Here is a 25592-nt window from a genome sequence, read left to right as displayed (position 1 = left end):
TATCTGCTACTGCTTTCTCAGGCCATAGCAGAGAGCTGGATTGGAAGAGGAGCAGCTGGGACTAGAACTGGCGCCCATATGGGATGCCGGTGCCATGGGCGTAGGATTAACCTACTGCGCCATGGCACTGGCCCCTGAATAATACACATTTTCTGAACTCCAAAATTGTATCGCTTGCCCTCACATGGTGCTTCTCTTCTGTGTCTCAACCCAACATGTCCCAATGCAGCTGTAATAAGTACCCAATGAGTGCTGGGGCATATGCCACAATCAGATGCTTCTGTTCTTGGCTTTATCCTGCAGTGAAGTAAAGCAGGAATAATGAGTTAACAAAACAAAGAAGCATAAGTACTGCAAGGGGTCACTGTTTTTCTGTATTAACTTTCATCTACGTGCAGTTGCAATGGTTTTTTGTGGAGTATTGAATCCCTTAAAAGGTTAAATATTCTAAGGGGAAAAAAAAGAGTTGTGAACAGATGCTTCTAGGTAGCATAGAACTGAATTCAAGAAGAAAAGCTGCTACAACACGTTAGCTGGAGTACTCTGGGGGTGGGGGAGTGGACTTCTCCGCTATTTCTAGTTGTCCTTTATGCTTTCTAAATTCACAAAATGGTCCATTATGCATTTTGTAATGAAAGCCTACAGTATACACTTTCCATATATTAAGTAGATATCCAAGGGGCAGAGAAGGCTTGGTGGGATGAAGTTTGAATATGTTCTAAGATGAAAATAAAACAGAGTGAACCGAAGAAGGCAGCAGTCTAGGTGTGGAACTTAGCAGCAGGAGGCTAGAGACAATGCAGGGAGCTAGGTGGGAAGAGAGAGTGGGTGTCTTTGGACTTCTGATTGTGGACTGATTAGTCCCGGGAAGGAAAGAGGCAAACCTCTGGGAAGCTGTCAGGCAGGTAGGGAAGGAGGTGGACGGAACTGCAGCCAGGTGGGCAAAGGACAGTTTCAGGGACACTTGCATCCTGAGCATCATGTTGCCACTGAAATAAAAGCTTCTGGCTAAAGCAAGTTCACCAAGAGACCATTTGTTCAGCTTTGGGGAGGAGAGCAGGCACGCAGAGCGGGCTCTCCCGAAGGCGTTCTGGGGGTGGGAGGTGCATCTCAACGCACATTTGTCTCTGTTAACCTGGATGGGATTGCTCAGCACTCTGCCATCTCCCGACATACTGGAGAAATGTTTTGCAAATTCAAATGCTCAGAGCTTCTACATGTCATGAGGTGAAGGAATTCATTCTTCCCCATTTAATAGAAGCTCACTGTCTTTTGCAGGATGGATGGTCACAGTATCACTTTGTAGCCTCGTCTTCAACCATTGAGAGGGATCGGCAGAGGCCCTACTCCTCCTCCCGCACACCCTCCATCTCCCCCGTGCGCGTGTCTCCCAACAACCGCTCAGGTAAGAGGCCCCAGGCCAGCCAGGCCTCACTCGCGCTCAGTCCCAGCTCCTCAGCTGACTCCATGCTGAGGAGAGCCGCCTCGATCCACCCTTTAGCTAGAAATATGAAAATGTTTTCTTTTTATGATAGTGATAACCTTATATCAAGTACGCACAGGTTCATAGCAAAGTTGTATCATGTGCATGAGACATATAGCACCGACCTGCAATCCATGAGCAAGAAGTATAAGGAAAATGTGAGTTTGTGTTTCCAACTTAATAGTTTGAGATTTGCATATTTATCGTAACTAGGATACTGGGAGATAGAATGTGCTACTTTTCTGTTTAGTATGACATGAGTGACATTTGTCATGGCAGGTTCCATATCATTAGTTTTGTGCTGTCATATATCAGATAATAGTTTTTGCTGATATTTCCTGTTTTTTGTACTCTGTTACCGCAAGGTCAGGAAAACATGGGGTATTTGTCTTCCTGGGACTGGCTTATTTCACTAAGTGTAATGGTTTCCAGTTGCAGCCATTTTGTTTCAGAAGACAGGATTTCATTTTTTTACAGCTAATTAGTATTCTATCATATATATATGTATCACAGTTTCTTTATCCAGTCATCAGTGATGGGCATCCAAGTTGATAAATTCTTATTATGGCCAACTGTAACTTGTAAGACATTCCATTTATGTTTTTCAACTTTTGGTCACATTCCTGTTGTTTAAGTTTTGGTCTTTTATTTATTTGCACAAGTTCTTTGTACCCTTTTCCATTTACATTAAGTAATGCCAAGAATCAGAAGATGACAGGCAAAATAGGGATTTAAGTGGCATGGGTTTTATTGTTATTTTACTCTAAGTTTAAAACTTTTTAAAGATTTTTTATTTTGAAAGGCAGAGCAGTAGATACCTTCCATCTGCTGGTTCACTCTCCAGGGCTAGGGCAGGCTGAAGCCAGGAACTCCATCCAGGTCTCCCACATGGGTGCGGGGGACTCAAGAACTTGAGCCACCATCTGCTGCCGTCCCAGGCACATTAGCAGGAATCTGAATTGAAAGCAGAGGTGGGACTTGATCCCAGGCGCTCATATGGGAAGGAGGGTCCCCACTGGTGGCTTAGCCCTCTGTGCCACAATGCCCGTCCATGAAACTGTTGCTTTCTGAGAATGAAGGGTGGATAAATAATAACTTGCCCTTGCATGCAATGGATGTACAGGCTTTGTATCTGCCTGTTTCTCCCACATCCCCATACCCAGGGAATCCTGTTCCTCAGAACCTGCTAGAGGACACTGTCCACGGCCCTGGCCTCTGTCCCTGAGAACCAGTGTCCTAAACTTCACCAGACTTCCACGTGAGGATGAGGAGGAAAATCAGAAATGAACAAGGACCACCAGACTCCAATGAGTTACCCTCTCCCAGGCCCCTCAGAAAGCCTGTATTTTTAGGATGTTGCTGTTCCTTGGAACATTTAGACTGACCCTTGGTGAGAATGTTGTACCTGAGCGAGTGCAAACACAGGAGCACCACACACATAACATTTGATGGTCCTTTATTGCCAGCGGTGGAGAGTGGGCTCATGCCCTAAAGAACTCTCGACCCCAAAGCCCAAAGCAACAGGGTTTATAAAGGCAGAAACCACAAAAGCGGGAGGGGAATACCTGGTTCCTGGGGTCAAGCTAACCTAAATAGTCTTAACAATACCGGTTACAGTCTTAACAATTTCAATTATAATCTTGACATCAATCCAGGTATTGGCTGGATCATATGTAGGACATAGACAAATTACATTGTTATCATTAACCCAGGTGCAGCCTATCTGCTTCCAAGCTTCATTATGCTAGGGGGCGTTTATGCTTTGCCAAGTGTGACGTAATGGACTGCTATTATCCAAGTGTTTTAGATCATAGTTTCAGACTGGAGTCTCATGGTGGGGGCGGGGGAGGGGGTGTGCTTTCTCAAGATAGAGTCTCAGATGCTCCAAAATTATGGAGTCTCTATTGTCAAGGTGCTACTTCACCAACGAGGAGCCCACTGCTTCCCAGCCATCTCAGAGGCATGCAGCACCCTCTGGTGCTTCTCGATTCCATCATCTTCACAGGCTTAGAAAGACCAAGAGCCTGGAATCCGGGAAGCCTCAGGAGGCTGCCTCTTTGTGAGCTCCAAGCACTGAGACTTAGAACCAGTGGGTGTTGGCAAGATGACAGCAAGGTGTCCGTCAAAGGAAGGCACAGGGACAGAGGAGCGCCCTCCCCTCCAGGGGCAGGCAGAGCTGGGGACACCCAGCCGCTCAGCCGATGCCCTCCCTTCCTGCTTCCTGGGCCAGGCGCACCAAGACGCCCAATAAATACCTGGTTGTTTAATTTGATTTTTGCCCAGAGCTTAATCCCAACTGCTGGCGCCTCAGAGCACCGCTGTGTGAGAGGTCTCGGGAGATAATTACACACTTCATGTGGTTTAATAAATGCACACATCTGTGCAGTATTAGACTCTAATTGTAAAAGCTTCGGTCAAGAGGCTCCAAAATACCTCTCAGTGATTGCCTGCTGGTGATTCCTAAAAGGCCAGCCTCAGTGTGCAAGGAGCAAGGGCAGACAAAGGGACTCTCCGGGGGCAGGGCAGGGGGACAGGCAGGCAAGGGAAGAGGAGGCGGTGAGCCACATGCCAGCTGCTCTCTCTCAGGCTCTGTTCACGCAGAAGTTCCCCAGAACCCCAACTCTAAGACACAGTGGCCACCCCAACCCCTACTTCTCCCCCATTGGAAATCAGAGACAGTCCCTTCCTGCCCCCACAGCCAGCACAGGCTCCCAGCATGGCAGGAGGTACAGCAGGGGTGCCGCATGGTTTGTCTAGGAGCAGGGAGGGTGCTGTGGCTGCTATGGTTTTCTGCTCCATCTGCCCACTGGAGTGACACCAGAGCTGCTTGTATGGCTGGTACTGGGGGTGGGGAGGAGCTTAAGTGTCAGTGATTTTTAAAAGGATTCTGGGTAATTTATTCTAATGAGCAGCCAGATTGGAGACCTCTGATGGTTCCAGGAGCTGAGCCTTGAGCACTTTGGCTTCCTGATCCAATTGAGTGCAGGGGAAGTGGGTTTCTGTCTCCGTCTCCCACAGTGGAGTTGGAGAAACCACACCAAGCGACTGAGACAATGCAGGGAACAAACAGGCCCAGGGGGCTGGATATGAGGGACCCTGCAGGGTTGCGAGCCCTGAGCTGAAAGGTAAACTGAGGCTTGCTCCAGTGCAGAGGGGCATGGGTACTGGCAAAGGAAAGAGGGCTTTATCCTCAACACCAGTGTTCCCCAGGGGTTCCTAGTAACCATGGTGATGATGAAGGCCACGACTAGTTTGGAATCCTGAAATTTAAGTCAGTTTTTGGATTCAGCAAGACTGAAGTGAAACAGTGCCCGGGAGGCAGCTTGGGGACAGAAGGGCACTGGCTGAGCTCACGCTAAGCTGAGGCAACTGAGGACGGCAGCCTGGTGGTGGGTGCCTCATGCCCAAAACCCTACCTGTCGCTCCCCGTCTTCGTGGAGGAACGACACAGGACCCTGCGCTGTTCTTTTGTCTGCTCGGCCCTCCCCGGGTTTGCTGCTGGTTCTTCCCGGGTTGGCTACCGTCCCTTCCACCTCTGTGGAAGGGCAGTTCCCCCTGCCACTTTCCCCACTTCCGCGGGGGAGCGGCACACCGCCGGCCGGCTCTCTCGGGGGCTGCACAGGTGTTCCTTCAGATAGATGTTCCTGGTGCATGTTGTCTCTCTCCTCCTTTATAGTCCTCTTCCACCAATCCCAACTCTGCTACCCACATGCCGAGTACGCTGCTCTCCTCCAATCAGGAGCAGGTCCTACAGTTTATTGGTTGAACTGGAGGCAGCTGAGCAGAAGCTGTTTCCTCCTCTCCCAGCGCCATATTGTGGGAGAGCAGATGCATAGAATAAGTCTTAATTCCAGTAACAGTCTAGTCCGAGTTGCTCCCCACACCTACCCTCTGTGCGGGCAGAGCTGCTGCACTGCCACCATCTGCCCCACCTCCCTTTCTTTGTTTGCTTCTCCTTGCCTCCAGCTTCCGCTTTTCAGCCCTTTCCAGTATCAACTTGTGAAAGACTTGTGGAATTTCTCAGGTTATAACTTTTAGGAGGATCCTCTATCAGTCCAGAAGTGTGGATGCAGAGGGAGGGCAGGACTCAACCCCGGGTCTGGCAGGCAGCAAGTGAGAGAGTGATTGCCCCGGGGCTGAGCCAAGAGCCGAGTGAGGGTCCTTAGTGGGAGAGCCGGGCTGTCTTCATGCTCTGCCCCCACCACAGCTACTGATAAAGAAGATCATTGCAGGCTTGGTTATAAATCTGCCCAAACATATATTTTTTAAGATTTTATGTATTTGAAAGGCAGAGTGACAGATCTTCCATCCACTGGTTCACTCCCCAAATGGCTGCAACGGTCAGGGCTGGGCCAGACTACAGCCACGAACTCAATCATCATCTCCCGTGTGGGTGGCAGGAGCCCAAGTACTTGGGCCATCATTTCCTGCCTTCTGAGACACATTGGCAGGAAGCTGGATCTGAAGTGGAGCAGCCTGAACTTGAACTGGCACTCTGATACGGGATATCAGCACCACCAGTGGCTTAACCTGATTCCCTCTGACTCAGTGTTAAAGGGGGTTTTACAAAAGAAGTTTACAAAAGAAGGAAAACAGGAAAGAAAAGAAAAAAGTAATAAGAATGAGAACCAAGGCCAGCCTTATTCTAAAACTGTACCACGAGTCTGGTGCTGTGGCATAGTGGGTAAAGCTGCCACCTGAAGGGCCAGCATCGCATATGACTGCTCTTCCACTCCAGCTCTCTGCTATGGGCTGAGAGAGCAGCGGAAGATGGCCCATATCCTTTGGCCCCTGCATGGAAGACCTGGAAGAAGCTCCTGGCTTCAGATCGGTGCAGCTCCAGCGGTTGTGGCCATCTGGGGAGTGAATCAGCACATGGAAGACCTCCTTCTCTCTCCCTGACTCTGCCTTTCAAGTAAATAAATAGATCTTGGGGGGGGGAACAAACAAACAAACAAACCTGCACCACACAGCTTAGGTCCTGTTGGGAACCTGATCTGCCCATCTAAGGAAGGACATGGGTTTTAATTGCCTCCAAATCAGTGTCCCCTTGATGATAAATCACCTGTTGTCAGGGGGAGAGGAAAAGGGGCAAGGATATGACCATGAACTATGAGAACAGCAATACACCCCAGCCCTGCATCTGAACACGTGTCAAGCCTGTGTGTGAACAACCTTAACCGTTTATGCGAGAAGTTATGCAGGCCGGGCAGCGAGACACAGAAAATCACCTTTCTCCTTTCCTTATGCAGCAAGTGCCCCAGCTTCACCTCGGGAAATGATCAGCCTCAAAGAAAGGAAAACAGACTATGAGTCCACCGGCAGCAACGCCACTTACCACGGAACTAAAGGCGAACACACTTCCAGGAAGGATGCCATGACAGGTGAGCCCAGCTGTGTGCATTTGGGCGGGGACAGGGCAGGGGGCTGGAACATCCACACTTGCAGCTCAGCAGGACTGGACAGTGGGTGGGTCACTGCCAGTCCCGATAGGTCCAATTCCCAGAAACTGGAGATGAGCAGATTAAGCTAGAGGTGTACAAACTGAGCAGCTTAGGGTGGAAGAGAGCTAGGAAAGAATGTCTTCCACACTCATCTGTTGCAGGTGTTCTTCTTGCTTGTCCAGCTCAAGTTAGAAAGAAGTCACTGGGGAATTCTCCTTTGCTACTGGTACCCATGGTTTTAAGCTGCCAAGATGGCGGGTCAGTATCGCCAGGCTGTCCCATTAGGAACAGAAGGAGGAGCAGAAACCGCACAGAATTCTTATGGAGACATTTTCTCCTCTAGCCATGATCAACTCCCAGCAAGCTTCATTGGCACTGAAGGCCACTACTTCCCAGGGAGGGAGTCCATTTTTAGGCCGTTTACTCCTTATAACTAAGCCATTCCCACGGCCTTTGCTTTCTCATCAGCTGGGACGCTGTGACAGCCAGGGTCGGTGTCCTTGGTCAGCTGCCTCTTGCTATCCCATGAGGTGTGGCCTCCACACACTGCCTACTCTGTAAAGTTCTTGAGGCATGCATAGCCTTCCCCAGGCTCTCCAAGTATCTTCTCCGTCCCACCTTGAAACAGCCCACAAGGAGGGCTATGCTTTAAAAGCAGAGCCGACAGGGAGGACCTGTAACAGGGGACCCACGTACTTACTTCTGAGCCACACGGACAGAGCTTCCTCCACAGAACATGCCCTAAGGAACAGGGCTTTGCTAGAACAAGAGTTGGGGTGCAAAGGGCTCCATCCTGCACAGGCAGTGAGGCCCTCTCATCAGAGGAGCCTTGAAGCCTGCAGCACAATTCCAAGCTTCAGTATTTGTAGACCTGCAGGGAAGCACAAGAGACGAATTGGATGAATAAAATGCCTTCCAAACCCAGATGGCTAAGATGCAGGTTTTCTAACAGTAAACATATCTGCCCCGGTGACACTGTTTTCCATGTTAAATCTGCACAGCTGCATAAAGCAGAGGTTTTGGATCCTCACCCCCAGGTCAGCATTCTGCCTCCATGTGTACACCTATGGGATCTCTCTCCCTTGCTCATGAGAGGTCTCGAGTGAGAATTTAGCTCTTTGCATGGCCGTAGCTTGCTAATCTGTCACTGTCCCCGTAAGCATTGCCCTAGTCATGGATGAACATGAACAAAGCATGTTATGAAATTCAGTGTTAATTCCTTAGAGTGCAGACACTTAGAGAATCCAGTTTGTACTGATTAACCTGAAATACTGACACCAGATTCACTTGATCCATTCGTTTTTCCATAATTGCTCCAGGTACCCACGTCAGCAGGAGGCTGGTACAACAAATGGGAGATTCTAGGTACAAGAGTAACTGAGATTTACAGCTTTATTATCACTTAAGCCTAGCATTTCCCTCTAACTCGGTTGACTCGTAGGCTTTTAGAGGTGGGTGTGTTTATGCTGAGACAGTTCCAGTAGTACAGGATTGTGCCCTGCACACATAAATCTAACATTTCTGATGTTTAATCTTCCTAGAAAATGGCAGGGATCTTGACACTTCCAATATTGAGATATATGTAATTTTTCAAACTTCTTTAGAGACTTAAACAGCTTTGCTCTAACTTAGTTAAAATTTACAATTCAGAACTACACTATCCATCATGTAGCAAACCTAGAACAGTGAGGTCTTCAGTGGAAGTGAGTGGATAGGAAAGTTCCCCTTAAGTCAGCGAGTGCTGTGTGAAAGCCAGGTGTCATCGTCACAGCAATTGTGGTTGGTGGTGAGGTGGTATGCCAACAGTGGCGGCAGGGTGGTGATACAGGCAGTGATGGTGCTGACACACAGGTGGTGCCAATGAGACTACGATTGGTAGTGCAGGTGATGAGGTGGGTGGGTGGTGATGGAGGCGAGGGGATAGGTGCAATGCTATTGGTGATGAGGCTTTTGTTGCCAATGGTGAGGGTTGTGGTAATGACAAAGTTGATGAGGGTGGTGATGGTGATGAGGCTGGTGGTAGCATTTACCACCTCCCACAGTGATATGAGTAGGTCCTCAGCCAGACCAGGTGGGAGCCAACATTTCATACAGGACTGGAAAGTTGGCTCAGCTCCCCTGTGCAGCCCTTTCACAAATGCCCACCATCCCAGCATCTACATGAGAAATAGGATTCATCAGCAGCGGTGCTTTTCCTCATTGAAGAATAAACCTTGGAAACAATGCTCAGTGCACTGATGGACCTCTGAAAGCCCCTTGTTTCCAAGGCATCGGGGACGGTCCTGACCCTTAGGAAACAGTCCCTCTGCTCCAGGAGGGCACGGAGCCTTGTCCTCCAGGTGGACCATGTGCAGCTGGAGTGGAAGCAGCCGTCTTCTCTGCTTCGCTCCTACAAATGCAGAGCCACGTGGGTTTTTGTTCCTGGATTCCTCTACCTTCCTTTTGGGGATTTATTTTCTAACTTGGACGGCGTCCCTCTTACAGCTTCTCTCTTTCGTGTTTCTCTGCCCTGGAGGAGCCCTCAGAAAACAAAAGTCAGCTGCTCATTCAGCCATGGCAGACTTCGACAGCTATTTCTCGAAGTCACGGCTGCCTGGGAACCTCACGTGTACACAAGCACGCCTCGTGGCAGGGCTGCATGATCCCAGCAGCTACACAGCTGGATGTTCAGATTCACCCAGGGGATTTTGCCCTACCCTAGGCACTTCCCAAGTGCATTTTCATCAAATGCTCTATTCCATTTTTGTCACTGTTCTCTCTTAATGCCTTTAAAGCCACTCTACTCTCCAATATGTTGATTCAGTTGGAAATTGGGCATTTAGAGGCCAATAGAGAAAAATGAAGGCAATTCTGAGTCGACCTTAGTTCAGACAAACGAGGACAAAGGCTTGTGTATCTACAAAGGTAGTTCAAGCTCAAATGCATATCTCCTTTAAACAGGTAAGTGAACCAGAGAATGAGGAATGAACTTTCAGGAGAAACATCTTTAGCTCAGAAGCCACAAACACAGCAGGGACCAGGGTTCAAGACTGCTATAGTACAGACATTCTGCCCCAAAATGCATTTATTCTGAGCAACACCAAATTTCATCTTATCTTTAAAATGGCATTTTCCATCAGTAAAGTATATATCTTCAAAAGCAGATTTTTACAATTTTGTGAATTCACTCAGCAAATAGATCACTTAACTCTGTGTGTCCACAGAGGCCAGGCAGTGTCCCAGGCTCTGGGAATACATACAGAAGTCACAAGATAGAGCATTTGTTGTCAGGGGGCTTCTGCCCTGGTAGAAGATGGCGAGCAACACACAAGTTCAGTAGGAGAGCAAGTTCACCAACACAGCAAGATCACATGGTGTGGAGTAGGATGAAGAAATGGAACAGGGTAACGAGACAGAGGCTTTCAGGCAGAAAGGGTATGTCACCTGACCTGGGCAAGGAGACGACACTGGAGTGGAAACCTAAACCTCAGCAGGTTGTACTCACCGTGCCTCTGTAGTGACCTTGTCTCCATGAGGCAATACATAGAATAAGACCCTATTTCACTGTCCCTTGAATACTGGAAGCAAAAGATCAGTCCTTTTTACTTCTGAGAGTGCTTCACGATCCACTGATACTCAACCAACAGCATTTTCCTGAGCTTTCTTAAACAACGACATTTCAGAAACTAACAGGAGCGATGCCCTGGGCTTTACTCTGGGCCTGTGGCCCAAGCTTTAAGGGTTCCCAGGGAGGAAGCAGCAAATAGGCTCCTTTTCCAGGCCTTTGGAAGGTACCAGAAATTGGATGAGGCTTCCCTTGCTTTGCAGTAGACCATGGGTGAGACAAGAGACAGTGTGGAGACTCCAGTTTTTATGTCTACCAGAATTCTAAAGCTGCAGCCTCCAGGTGCTATCTCCCACCTGTCCTTTGGGCCTTTGAGAAATGAACTGTCTAAAAGATGATCAAGCACTTCTGTGGGCTTAAATTGGAAATTTTATTCTTGTCACTCTCCAGCTAAAAGCTAGCGCTGTGGATACAACTTCCTGCACGCTTCAGTGCAGGTGACAAGCTTTTATTATACGCCAGTTTTCTCCAGCAAAGAAGGCAATAAAACTTGCAAGATGACCATCTGTTTGCCGCACCTGCCCTGACCCTGTCTGCGATGTGAACATTATTGCGAGGGACTGACAGGCCATGGGGATCTCATAGGATAACCGTTCTGCTTTCTTAATGTCTGTATGGGAAATGAAGCATTCAGAGCCATGGAATTTCTTCCGCAGGAAACCAAGCTTTGTTAAGGCAAGACCTTGCCTCACTGGCCATTCTGCTCACTTGAAATTTTGCTTTCTTTGCTAATGTTTGTTGCCCTTTTGTGTTTAGCTCAGAACACTGGAATTTCAACCTTGTATAGGAATTCATATGGTGCGCCTGCTGAAGACATCAAACACAACCAGGTAAAGTAAATAGAACATGTTTGTATTCGTGTTTCCATTTGAATCACGTGAAATATCCTGGAGTTTAAAAATCAAACTAGTTTCTATAACACATATGGCTTTGTTTTGTCTTGGGTGCAGGACTTGCTCTTAGGGCTACTTGAAATTACACCCATTGCCTCATTTTTATCATCACTAGGGCCCATGCTGGACAAGTGCTCACAGATGAGATTTTTACAGTTCTATAAGGGCCACTACTTGTGTTTTACACCTTCAACTTAAGGGAAGGGAGGCTGAGGACAGCTTCAGTACTTTTTCCCAATGCCTTTCTTCCTTTCCTAATTTTATCACGGTTGTATTTAATAGAGGATGATCTCATCAAGAGATAAGATTGCTACTGCGGAATGCAACTTGCACTTGCTATGATTTCACTGTTGGACAACCTTCATTCACATGCACGTTGCTTTAATAAACATGGGCCACTTTGTGAAGAGGAGGAAATGCAGGAGAGGTTCTTCTTTGGCCCCTTCTCCTGCACCAGAGTTGTGTTTTAACAAGATGAACACATTCAAGTTTGAGCAACACTAAACCACAGCAACTTAAAGAACCACTGTGTGTGGGGGGGGGGGAGGGCGGGGGGGTGTCATTCAGTAAAGATCTACTGAAGGCCCACTTCAAGATTCTGCGGAAATTATAAAAGCAAAGAGGCACAGCCTATACCCCCTTGCTTATCCACAGCCTTGTATTCCCTCCCTACCATGGTGAGCATTGCCAAGGCATTGATGCTCCCGTGGCTGTTTGCTATGCATAACAGTTGCTAGCACAGCTTTCTGCTCATGCCTTCCATTCCTGCCATTCTTCTATGACAGGGAGGTTGGGAAAACCCAGCCAAAAGCTGGTTGCTTGGGTACAGTAGATGCATGAAATGAAACATGGATAAGACACATTGCTTTGGATCATCATCTTGACACTCAGCAGGGCAGCATCCCATCACCCTTATAGCAGGTGCAAAGGTCCTAGCAGGACCATCGCTAAGGGGAGGTGAATGGTACTAAATTGTCTCCTTGACCTTAAATTATTTTCTCTCATCAGTCATCAGCAGTAGTGGCAGTGGAGGAGTTAGCCTCATGCCCTTGATTTTCCCACCACATGTACAGCCCCTCTGGAAGACACCTGGTGTGACTTGTGACACCTTGGTCAATGTGCCAGCCCCACAGCCTGCCGGACATGCTGCTAACAGCAAACTGGTCTTGCATTTCAAAAGTCGAAGAAGCCAATAAATAGATAGGCAACCAACAGGAGTATGCCAGAATGGCCCCAACTACTCACATGGCAACAGACCTACCCAGACAGAGAAACAGGAACAAGCGAATCAACCCTTTTTCTCATAGCAAATATAAAATTTGGTAGGTACAGAGAGCAAAAGGTCTCCAGCTCTTAAAGAGATTTGTCAGAATATACTAAAAACAATCTTGTATCCAGGGGGTAAGATCAGCTTTAGTTCCCTAGGGAGAAAGCAGCTCATCAGAGTCAGCTGACTTGGCACTGGCCTTCCTCCGTGTTGGCAAAGAAGAAATAAAATGGTATGGCTGGGGCAACCTTGGTATCTGAGTGGCACAGCAGGTTCCCAAAGATGGCCTGCTATTGAGATTCAGAGGACAGATCCATAGTAGTTCTGAAGAGCACATTCGTCCTACCCAAGCCTATTCCGAGCATTTAAGCCAACTGGGATTTATGTGCCGAGATGCCATCACTGTTGCTAGAGTGTGCACAGCCTGCTGTAGCCTGTGCCCAGTGTGCTCTGAGTGACACATGAGGAACCCGGTGGCACAGGTGAGTGCCGTTGAAACCCACCCAGCTCAGAGAGCCAGCACTGTGCCTCTGGTCAGCATCAGGGAGCCCCTGCGGGCTGGGCCCAGCAGAGTCATTCTCCGCTCAGTTTCCTGTGGAGCCAGCAAGTAGAACAGGGCGGTTGGGCTGTTCATCCTACCTGAGTATCAAGCACCATTTCAAAACATGCATTTTTTTGCCCCTAAAAAAAAAAAAAACAGTCCAAGGAAGTCTGTATGAGACTTCAGTGATCTCGGAGAGAGGGGAAGAAAATGCCTTTGATTTATTTGGGGCCACATTATTGAATAAAATGCAGTTTAACTTGGAGCTTTCTCTCTTATGGACTCCCAGTACACCACTCCCACTGCTTGAAAGAGGATGTCTGGTTTCTCTTCTGGTTGGGTGGTTCTAGAAAGCAGCTTGCTGATCAGCACCAGTGTTTGCCTTCCAGGCCGAGTGCTTTCTTTTTACGAGCTTTCCTGGGCCCAGAGACTTCACAACCTCACAGTGTGAACAACTTAAACAGGAAGGACCATCCGAGTCCCATTCAGTTCCAGGGTCCAAGCTTGTCTTTTGGCTGAGCACTGTGGCCAGGGTGTCCTAGTCACCATCTGGGCTATGAGCATCACAGAGGAGGCTGGACAGGGCCTTCCCCTAGAGCGGGTACAATTCACTAAGGGAAATGACTTCAAAATGGATCTACAGAGAATGAGGCATCAGTACCAGCTGCACAGCCAAGTGTGATGAGCAGGGTGATAGCTATGAGCCAGGCTTCTCATGACTCAGCAGAAAAGAAGCCAAGCTTACCATGACTGAGCAGAGAAATCAGGCTCAGCTCTAGCAGTGCCCTTCCCCGCCTAACCCACCTGACTACCTGGAACTCCACATACATTGTCAACCTTCAGATTTCCCAGTGTGGAAGAGTTTGAAGACTGGCAATGGGTAGCCATTTCCCTTATGTTCAAAAGAAGTCCAGTTTATTGGCAAATTTGGTGAGGATTATACACAAAGAAGTCTTCTGTCATTATACTAACACACTGGGGAGTCTTGTGGCATTTCCCTTCATAGTTACTTGTACCAAGGAAAAGGTTCAGCAAGAATGACTTCATGGGAATGAGGGTCTCGGGCCAGTGCAGAGTGTGGGCCCCATGACCCCCGTGTCAGCAGTCCTTCTCTACACCCCAATAGACAGAAAACAAGGGCATTGTTCTGCTTCCTTCATAGAAATCTGGTTCATGCTAATTGTGCCGTGATTTCTAAGTGCATTTCTTTCTAGCTGTTATATGGGGGTGAGGGGCTTTGTTGAATCTTGAGCACTAGAGATATTCCCTTAAATTATACAATGCAGCCAACATTGCTCCTCTGTGAATGTCTCACCACCAGCTGCCATCATACCGCAAGACCACTGAGCAAATTCTGTCCATTCGAGCACGGCAGTGCCGCCTATCCCCTCTCCTAGCGGCTGATGTATGCATGCTCTCAGAAATAGTGCACTGCATCTTAGACATGGTTGACTGAGGCTTTATGAACAGTCATTCGACACAGATGCTCACAAGCTTATGCTCAATCCCACAATGGCTGCCATCCATAGCAGTACAGCATTCTAAGTAAGCTACCCAAAGGGAAAGCAGCAACCACCATAGAGCAGACCACAGACCTCATGAGAAACTTCCTCTGAAGACCTCTCCATCACCAACACTGGCTCCCCTGACCACCGAGACACAACTCCTGACCTTCTTTCCTGAATCAACTCAGGTCTTCCCTGCATGCCGTGGCTGTGCAGGGACTGTGGTAGCATGGTAGGGAGAACATGGACCTTAGGCTCAGCCAGGCGTGTGTTCATAGCCTCACAACACCACTAGTCCTAACGGCCTAGGGGACTTTAACTTATCTGAGATTCAGTTTCTTCATCTCTAAAGTGATAACTGGATGGATAGATGGATGGAAGGAGAGATTCTGTAAACATAATACTTCATAAAAGTACACACACATGCTTAAATGTTGAATGCAGTATCTACTGAAAAAGACCCAGCATATTCTAGTTTCCACCTTGTATAGTTTTCCAAGTCGCCCAACTCAGCCCTTGTATGCTGTGCCCTTGGAGAGCCTATCAGTGTTGGAGAGAAGTGCTCTCCAAAACAGCTCTTGAAAGTAGAGCAAAGAGCAACCCCACCTGGAGACACGGGCTGGTAGATCTGGCCTTAGCAGTGTTTAATTGTAGATGTAGATTATGTATATTAATTCTAAATGTCCCTCTCATCCTCAGGCTCTTAGGCTAACAAAGGTTTATTCCGTATAGACCCTTGGACCCTCACAGATAGACAGAGCCTCCATCAGCCACCACTTACTGGAAATGGGGACTGTCCTAGACAGCAGTTATGATGAAGTTCACCTCTCCTTTGAGAAGCAGGTCGATTACCAGTGTAAATCAGTCACAGTAAGAGAAGAAGTTTCACTTCCTTGAGAGAAGAATTACATGTGAGCTATTAGAGGCATTCATTTATCTACACATACTAATTACAAATCATTACCTATTAACAAAGACCAATTTCTAGAGGATGTCTCCGTGTTGAACTTTAGTTAAATTAATTGGGAACCACCGAGTCTGCTCCACAGTCACCCAACTGTATTTCTTCAACAGCGTTGTATAATTCACCCAGACCTCCTCCCCACTTATTGCAAATTACAACATCGTTGTGCATTGTTGGATGCACCAGCAGTAGACCTCTCACCTTAGGAAGTTCTGGTCACTCAATAGAGGTGCTTAAAAACACCCCCTGGAGGCAGCCTTCATACCCAGATGCTAATAAATACTTATCAGCCCACTAGCACTCTGTCACACTGTCCCTGGAGCCAAGTGGAAGGACTCTTGACTTCATGTAGCTCAGATTCCTATGATTCTAAGGTCCCTGCATCAGTGGCCTATAGAGGACAATGGTAGAAATGGAGAGTGTTGAGGTAGGCTGGGGGAAGCCCTTCCCCCAGTCAGTGGCTTCGTTATCCCACATCATGCTTCAGTTTGGTCAGTTTGTAGTAGGACCAAAAACATGTTGGACCTCCAGAGTGCAGAATATCTGAATTACATATCTAAGGCTTACCACTTAGTCACTCAGGCTGGTGGAGGGAATGGCCCTGTGACACAGAAGTCTCGGTCCCCCTGCATGCACAAAGGGTCAGAGGGATCTCCATGACTACCCTCTGTGCTGGCAGAAGGATGCCTGTGTGACCATCAGAACTTGGACATCTTCATTGTCTTGAGATTGCAACCCCTAAGCAAGATACAAAAAAATGCAAAAAAAAAAAAAAAAAAATGGAAGTGGCCGCTCATGTTCCAGTGCTTCTGGTCTACACTTCTGTAAGGCGGAGGGGGGGGGGGGGACCCTTTAGTGATGGTGATGTAGTCACAATGGCCAACAATTTTATAATTCTTCAAAAAAGTTGGACATAGAATTACTGCATGACCCACTCCTAGGTGCATATTCAAAAGAACCAAAAGCAGGTACTCAGACAGTGGTACACCCATATTCCTTATAACACCATTTGCAGCAACCAGAGGCATCCATCAAGAGTTGAGTGGAAGCACCAGGTGTCCTTGAGGAGATGAATGGTTACACAACACATGCCATGTCCACATAGGCACTATCAATTCAGCCTTAAAGAGGGAGGGGGTTCTGCTGCAGTCTACAGCACGAATGAACCTGGAAAACGTCATACTGACATGGAAGGAGTCAGACAGTCAAGCACAAATTCTGTAGAATGCTATTTGCATGCAGTCCTAGAGAAGGCAAATTCATGAATGAAGCAGAGGTGGCTGCCAGGGGCTGGGAGGAGGGAACTGGGAGCCAGGGTAGGCTGGGAGGAGGGAACTGGGAGCCAGGGTAGACTGGCCAGAGCTTCTGTATGGGACGATGGTGGGGGTGGTCACACAACACTGGGAATCAACTTATGCCACTCAACTGTGTACTTCAGAGTGGCTGCAATGGTCAATTTTATGTCCTATCGATTCCACGATAAGAAAGACTTGGTGATGATAAACCATCTGAACCCAGGAAGCAGTTTTAAAAGGGAAGGGAGGGGCTGTTGGCAAGGACCAGACTGATGAGTGCCTGCAGCCTACCCCCAGGCTTGGACGGCAGGGGAGGTCAGGTGCAGGGAAGCCGACTAACTGCACGTGGCTGCTCTTCCTGGGCAGGTTTCAGCACAGCCAGTCCCCCAGGAGCCCAGCAGAAAAGACTACGAGACCTACCAGTCGTTTCAGAATTCCACGAGAAATTATGAGGAGTCCTTCTTCGAGGACCAGGTCCACCACCGCCCTCCGGCCAGCGAGTACACCATGCACCTGGGCCTCAAGTCCACTGGCAACTACGTCGACTTCTACTCCGCTGCCCGTCCCTACAGTGAACTGAACTATGAAACGAGCCACTACCCTGCCTCCCCCGACTCCTGGGTGTGAGGGGCCGGCGGCACAGTGCATGTGCATGCATACCACAAGACATTTCTTTTTTTTTCCCCCTTTCCCCTCCCCCTGCAAATTTAGTTTGTTAAAGCCTGTTCCATAGGAAGGCTGTGATAACCAGTGAGGAGATATTAAGAGCTATTTTAGAAAGCTAAACGAGTTGAAAGTTAACTTGGAAATCAATAGAAAGCTAAAGCGATCCTAAACCTGACAGTGTGCAACACCTTTCTAGTCGGAGCTGTAGAGTATTAAAAGTGCTTTATATTGAATGTGGCTGAAGGAAGGGGCCAGGAGACAGACAGAGGTGGGGCGTGAAGGTTACGGTTAAGCACAAGACACGGGGTGGTTTCCACGCTCTAGGGGGGGACGGCTTCTCACGCTTCGTTTTCTCATCTCTTGTGACTCTAGGCTTCCAGTTGCATTGGGGTTCCTCTGTACAGCAAGATGTTTCTTGCCTTTTGTTAATGCATTGTTGTAAAGTATTTGATGTACATTACAGATTAAAGAAGAAAAGCGCATCGTGTATATTACACCAATGCCACCGTGTTTCCTCATCTATGGTTCTAAATATTGCTTCAATTTCAAACTTTTGGAAGATGTATGGATTTCCAGTTTCTTTCTCCCAGTATGTTTTAACAAAAAAAAAGGAAAAAAACAGAAAAGGAATATTTAGCAGTATTGTTCGTTCTGATATGTGAATTTGTTTGTGGCAACTAAACAAGGCATTCAGCAGTTTCTGACAATTAACATACATCATTCCACACTCCTTGTCAACAAAGTGCTTTTTCACTGCCTAAAATTTTAGATGTAGATATTTGAAATAGATTTTTTCATTTATACCAGTTTTCTTTATGATGATACAGTGTTAAAGGAAAATAAATTACAATTGATCTGTCATCCATACTTGCTAAGAATGTCTATTTCCAAGGACCTATCTTACAAAATACACATTCTTGCTTGTGTGTCTGTGCGTGTGTGGGTGTGTGGGTGTGTGTGTCCATGTACGTATAAAGATGACCTGTGTGAGAATTTTATTTTGATAGGAGCCATTTCATCTGCTGTTCATCTTGTACAAACTGTTTTTGGTTTTTAGTATCAATGTCCATCTGTTTGTTCCTTTGTACTGTACCTATTCTGACCATCTAGTGACTCAGGATATTAAGCCGGTTGAAGTGAAACGATAGGATTTTCACACGTTCACACACTCTTGGATACCAACTCTTTCTACAGGTCAGTTTCCTTCCATATCTTATGCCCTTAGTACACAATAAACCATGGCCAACTCAATTTCACTGTGGGGCCAATTACTTGAAGTATCCACAGAAAATATAATCTGCTCGCCTTATCTGCCCCCTCCCCAAACTTTTTTGTTCACATGACAGGGAGCAGTAGACAATTATGGATTAGATTATTAAGACTGAACTTCAAGCTGATGTTAGACTAGTGGTTAACAGGGCTAAGAAGTAAGGCTAACCATTTAAAGAACACGGGCTGTGGGTAAACTAGCTTTGCTCTTTAGATGCAAGTGACTGAGGCCAATAGGTGCCTAGTAAATGTTAACTGTTCTTGGAAAAAAATAAAGTAAATAAGAAAAGAAATTGGCTGACATCTTCCTTTAAGATTTGCTCCCTCTCACTCTCCATAGTTTAATTCAGCTCAAGGTCTAAAGGCAATGGTTCCTTTTCCGAATTTAACAACCACCAGAAGACACCTTACTCATGCATTTCCCCAGAACAGGAGACAGAAATTTTTGTCAATTTTCCTACAAACTGCATACAAGCTTGTTTAGTATGGGAAGCCAGATTTCTGGGTTCTGAAAGATACACTGCAGCCCCTTTAAAGAGAGATAGTGCATCAAGGATAGCATGAGTGCCTACTTTACCGGTATCATGGGATGAAATAGCAAGGTCCCCAAGGCAGATACTATGGTATGGATGGGACGTAGCCATAACCTCAGAGCCGGTTTAACCTTGCTAACAGTAATAGGATTCATTCTGCTTGGAGTCATATTGAGGGAAATCGAGACATGTGCTAAGAAACACCTCCCAGCAGGAATGTTGTGTTTTGAGTGTCAGTCTCAATGTGTGCCCCATACCTGTGACAAGAGTGTTTCAGACAGGGCTGAGACACACTCACCAGAGATGGCACAGTTTGGGTGTCCCCTCCACTTTCTTTTACGGCTCCATCTTGTTTCTTTGGTGGAGAGAGTCTGCTTAAATTATATAATGTAAGATTCCTTACTACATGGATTCTGATACTCAAACTATATCACCAAAAATTCTGACTTATCCTAAAGGTCAGTCAGTCCTTGTCACACAAAAGAGTATCCATCACAGTCACTGTAATGGTAAGTTTTGCTCCAATCTGGTAAGCAAAATTTCTTAAGAAATCTGCTGACAAAGGGGATGTGGAATGTGGCTTGTGGCAGATTGGGTGGGACCCCAATTCAGATCTGTGGGGAGAATCTCAGAAACTCATTTTCTCAGTCCAGCAATATGTGTGCATACAAGGAAACTGAATTCTATCCAAGGCTGTCCCTCTGGTCTGAGATAGGGGAGCAGCAGAGGGGAGGACTTCCACAGTTTCATGATGGTCTATGATTCCTTGAGATACACTGTGCCAGGCTGTGATGTAACCAATTCAGCTGGCTGTCTCTGGCATGAAAAGGAGGGGAAGAAAACTTAAAGTGATCAGTTATTCAAGTCAATCTGGCTTTCCTTGTCATGTACCCACAGAGATGCCTAGAAGATGAACAGAGATCAGTAGCTAGATGACAGATAATAGGATTTTACCTGAATAAGTGGCTTGAAGCCCCCACAAGCTCCCTTATCAAAAGATGTTGGTCAGCTTGTGATTTATTATTTGTAACACGGGGTCTATTGGATAAAAGCCCCAAGTGGCAAGAAACTTGTTTTTGCTTTCACTGCGAAGTGATCAAGTGAGGCTCCTCCACCCCCAAGTGGCCTCTGGTCACTGGGTCTGTGAGATCCTCCAGGCCTTGGACTGTTCTACTGACATGAATATAGTTTTTTTTTTTTTAAACAAAAGGAGAAACAGAACTAGGAAATTTCTTTTGCCATTTAGTCCTTTACAGTAGATCAGCAATACATCCAATGCATTTAATAGAATGTAAAATCTAGATGTTATGTAAGACAACAGGTCCTCTTTTAATTTAAAAGTATTGGCCACCAGAGACCAATTAAGGAACACAAACTGTATAATTCTGAATAACATTAACATTTGAAAATGAGGGTTTTTTAAATACCAATTCAATTATAATACCCAGCATTAATGCTTTTACCTTCATTAGCAGTCATGAGTTAGCAAAAAAAAAAAAAAGCAAGTTTATAAGAATTCAGGTGACACACGGTGTCACATACTGGGGCTAACCTGGGTGATAGTTAACCAGCGATGACCCATTCCGCAAGTAGTAAGACACATTATGGAAAACTGCTGTTCAGGTAAGAGGTGTTTAAAATCCAAGGCAAACAAGACACTCTGTATTTGGTCTGTGTGCTTTGACTTTGGCTCTTCCTTGGTGTCCGACATTGTCCCTGTGTCCCTGAGAACAGGGTTTGGTGGTGAGAAGGTGCTGGGCATTCCCACCCACACAGGCATTGGGAAGCAACTTGACCATAGCCCTAGAAGACGCCATGGACAGAAGTTTCCCTCAGCCACTCAGGTCCCCCAGACCAAACATAAAAGCTCTGGCTGGCCAATGGCAGTTCACGGCTACTGTTCTAACCTGGATCTCGAGACCACGGGGTCACCCTAGAACCTCGGTGACGAAGTGGAGAGTTAAATCCAGCACTCGGGGGAGCACAGCGGGGTCTAGAGACCTGCCGTGCTGCAGACCAGAGCCTGGCGACACCAGCAGGTGTTTCTCTAGAGGAACAGATTCCCGCTTTCTCTCCTCGATGCCTGGACCTGGCTTATCCTCTCCAAGTTGTGGTCAGAGCACCACGACAAACTCATGCCAAGCCAGCAGCTAGTCCAGCTAAGCTGACCTCATCCTAGCCTTAACCTACATAACCCCAGTCTCTCTAAAACCACCACACCTTTAAACCAGAGGGAGCACTGTAACTTGCAGAGTGGGAAGCCCTGACCCAGGCTGATTGGCAGCCATTCTTAGTGTTTGTTTATCACATCCAGTGTGACCACTCAGAAGTTTCTCCTGCTGAGTGTGTTTGGTTGTCAGGTTTTGCCTGGACTCTGCTGGGGGCATTATGGAATCAATGGTACATACCCCCATTACCTGATGAATGAAAAAAAAAAATCTTTCAGTTTGTCCCTATGGTCTCATGCCAGTGAGCTGCTATTCAAGTCCCTGGAGAAAGAATTGGACAGGTGGGTTCCCAGGCCTCAGCCAGCTCTTAGAACCAACTTTCTTCCCCTGGTACACTCAGATCAGGGTTCTCAATGAAGCATGCTGATCTCCATAGACAAGAGATCCCACGCACGTGACCTCACATCAACACAACACTTTGTCTCGGATCCCACCACAGAGGGACGAGAGTCCAGGGCGTGCAGGGTACAGTGAAGAAACCCAGCAACAGTGACCCTCTAAAGCAGCAGGCACATGCATGCCACTTTCTACCTAGATGCTTTCTAGTGTGGTCTCTGCCTGAATACCAGGTTCCAGACTGGCAGGGCACACACCTGACCCTCGGCATCTTCATCAGCTCAACAATAACCAACTCGGCTGCACCTGAAGTCCATCAACCACGGAGAATGAAGGAGAATGAAATCCACTCCGCACCCCCCCCCCACAAGCACACTATGAGAAGGTGAAAGTGGAGTTTTAAGTTTGGACCACAGTAAGAATGAGATTGCTGACATACGCTTCAGCAGTGGCCCCATCAGAATCAATCACACGACTTTAGATTTTTACAGTGTATAACTGTTCAATTCCTCAAACAATGGCACAGGCCTTTCATGAAGTGCCAGGTACTCCCCACTAGAACATGCATTAACAATATGGTATATATTCTTAATGTTCAAGAAGATAGAAGGTCCACATATTACGTGACTGCAGAGTTTCTCCAGTTATGCTAGACAGCTCTTGAAGGGCAGAGGCGAGATGCTAGCCTGTGTATTGTAGGACTGTTCTCAGCACCCCTGGACTCCACCTGCTCCATGCCCATAGCACCACTGCCTGCAGTGCTGACAACCAAAAACCATCTCCAGATCTTTCAAAGTGTCACTGGGGGTTGGGGGGAAGGGACAAGATCTGCCCCAGTTGAGAACTACTGCTCTAAGGTAAGGCATTGAGCACAAAAGAGGAAAGGGATGCACTCCTAGCTAGACAACCTGAGGAACACAATATATAGAGATGGTGTTTGGACTATAACTTCAAGAACAGCTAGGCTTCCCATGAGCAGTGATGGGGAAGTCTCAGGAGAATGAAATTTGAGTGATGGCAAAGACATAGAAAACACAAGGAATGAACATAGAACAGCATGCAACAAATTCCACTCTAATGCTAGGAAAAGAGTGGAGAGAAGAGTCATTTGTAGGCAAAGTTGGAGGCCCTTGCAAGTCATACTGTAGAAATACTGAAGCTTTTTTATAGTAGCTTTCTAGAAGAAATTCTGGGGTGTATATGGAAGGGATCCAGATTAATGGGTCTCAGATTCAGCATGCATTAGGATTACGTGGAGCCTATCACAGGTTATTCAGTTTGTGATTGGTTAGGGCTGGCACTAGCCACAAATTTACATTTTTTAATTTTTATTTGAAAGAATGATAGGGGGAGAGAGACAGGCTTTCCAGCCACTGGTTCACTCAGTAGGTGGCAGGAGTCCAAGCACTTGGGCAATCTTTTGCCACCTTCCCTGGTGCATTAGCAGGGAACTGGATAGGAATCAGAGCAGCTGAGACTCAAACTGGTACGCTGTGACATGGGATGCCAGCATCACAGTTGGCTTAGCCCACCGTGCTGCAACACCAGCCAGATTTTGAACAAATTCCCTTTGAGAACCACTGGTATAGGAAGAGATCACTTACAGGATTACTGCAGTGATTAACCTAGAACCTTGTTACTCAAAGCATAGTCTGGTAACCAGCAGCATCAGCGTCACCATCACCTGGAAGCTTGGTAGAAATACAGAGTCGAGTCCCAGTCCAGCCTTTATGCATCTGTAGTTTTACATGTTCCCCAGGTAATCCACAGTTCATTCAAGTTTGAGAATGTTCTAGAAGAAAGTAAAGGGCCTGAGCTAGGAAAATGGCAGATAAAATGAATGTGAAATACTGCGTATGGAAAATTGGGAGCACTGGGCTATTTGCTGAAGGATAAGTGTTCCTTTTTTAAAGATTTTTTGAGGCCAGCACCACAGCTCACTAGGCTAATCCTCTGCCTGTGGCGCCAGCACCCCGGGTTCTAGTCCCAGTTGGGGTGCTGGATTCTGTCCTGGTTGCTCCTCTTCCAGTCCAGCTCTCTGCTGTGGCCCGGGAGTGCAGTGGAGGATGGCCCAAGTGCATAGGAGGATGGGCACCTGCATAGGAGTCCAGGAGGAAGCACCTGTCTCCTGGCTTCGGATCAGCACAGCATGCCAGCCACAACACACCAGCCATAGCGGACACTTGGGGGGTGAACCAACAGAAAAAGGAAGACCTTTCTCTCTGTCTCTTTCTAAATCTGCCTGTCAAAAAAGAGATTGATTTCTTGGAAAGGCAGTTATAGAGAAAGAATGATCTTCCATCTGCTGGTTCACTGCCCAAATGGTCACACTTGTCAGGGCTGGGCCAGACTGAAGTCAAGAGCCTGGACCTCCATTTGGGTACATCAGAAGCAAAGCAGCCAGAACTCAAACTAGTGCCCATTTAGGACATCAGTGTAAAAAGCAGCAGGTTAATGCCCTGAGCCACAATGCCAGCCCCTGTATACTTGAGAAGTGAACCTTTGTAATAAGAAGTGCAATAGTGGGCAAGAAGGGACTTTATAACCAAGACAACCCACTCCATCTTAGATCTGTGAAGTCAGCAACACTGATGATCCAGGGCCAGTGCTGCAGTGAGCAGGTGGAAAGGCAGCCAAGTCGCCCTACTAGAGACAGGGATTTGGCATCATCTCTTTGAGATGAGTTCACAAGTGGGTACACATAGAGCATCCATGAGAAAGATGATCGAGTGAAGAGTCTTGAAGCGTGAAGGACTTTGGTGAGGCAGCAAGATGCAGAAAAGGAGACTGAAGACAACAGTGGGGTGGGGGAGGACAAAGAGCAAGACTAGAGTGCTGCTATCAAAACCAGGGGAGAAGGGCCTCCTGGGAAGAGAGTAGCACATGCTACTGGTAGACATGGAGGGCAAGTAGGAACGTGGTGAGAAGCAGCCTTTGAACGCCGGCTGGAAGACCATGCAGAGCCTTGCAGAGAGGTTCCAATAGTAGGCAAGGGAACAAAGCCATAAGAAGTTTGACACAGTTATTGAGACTCTGGCCTGAGAACATCACCAATGGAGTGAACGATTTGTTAGGTCTGTTGAATAAATTTGTAAACTAAGGAGAACATGGCCCATGCTCATGGAAACGGTTTAAAGACAACCCTTTATATTTGCACATCAATTTGCAGCTTTCATTGTGGTTTAACATTTGTTCTCCTTGACCTGCTCACTACCAGGTAGGCTCCTAGTATCATCAGCTCCATTTTTACATAAGAGAAGAGGCATAGGATATCAGGCAGTTATCAATTCTCTGTCCAGCTACAGAATTTGCCATCTTGCAGCTTGAGAGATTAGAGATCTGCAAAGCAAAGAAGTCAGAGAGAAACATCAGATGCTCCAGGTTCCAACATTAACTTAATATCTTGACATCCATATAGCATAGCATGGAACACATCTAATCCTTATATAGCAGGCTCCAAACAGTAAGGACACAGTCCATCTACACTCTTGAGGAGTGTGTTCACCCTGGATCCTACACAACCAGTTGCTTGCTACATCAAGTTGTTTAACATGTACTTGAAAT

At 47.0% G+C, this 25592-nt stretch overlaps 1 protein-coding gene across 7 annotated transcripts in view; it reads left to right on the top strand.

Moving 5' to 3' along the window:
• Positions 1-19224, top strand: part of CTNND2 (catenin delta 2) — a 982006-nt gene extending 962782 nt beyond the window's left edge. For all 7 annotated transcript variants that reach the window (XM_070056591.1, XM_070056587.1, XM_070056589.1 and 4 more), the window contains 4 exons: positions 1279-1405; positions 6736-6867; positions 11288-11361; positions 17363-19224. In XM_070056591.1, coding sequence (XP_069912692.1) covers positions 1279-1405; positions 6736-6867; positions 11288-11361; positions 17363-17623 — 594 coding nt within the window. In that variant the 3' untranslated portion in view covers positions 17624-19224. The remainder of the gene's footprint in view (positions 1-1278; positions 1406-6735; positions 6868-11287; positions 11362-17362) is intronic.
• The last annotated feature ends 6368 nt before the right edge of the window (positions 19225-25592 follow it).

This window comes from Oryctolagus cuniculus, chromosome 14 (genome assembly GCF_964237555.1).
Source record: "Oryctolagus cuniculus chromosome 14, mOryCun1.1, whole genome shotgun sequence".
NCBI lineage: Eukaryota > Metazoa > Chordata > Mammalia > Lagomorpha > Leporidae > Oryctolagus > Oryctolagus cuniculus.
The sequence above is the reverse complement of the archived record's forward strand: the minus strand, read 5'-3'. Positions and strand labels throughout refer to the sequence as shown.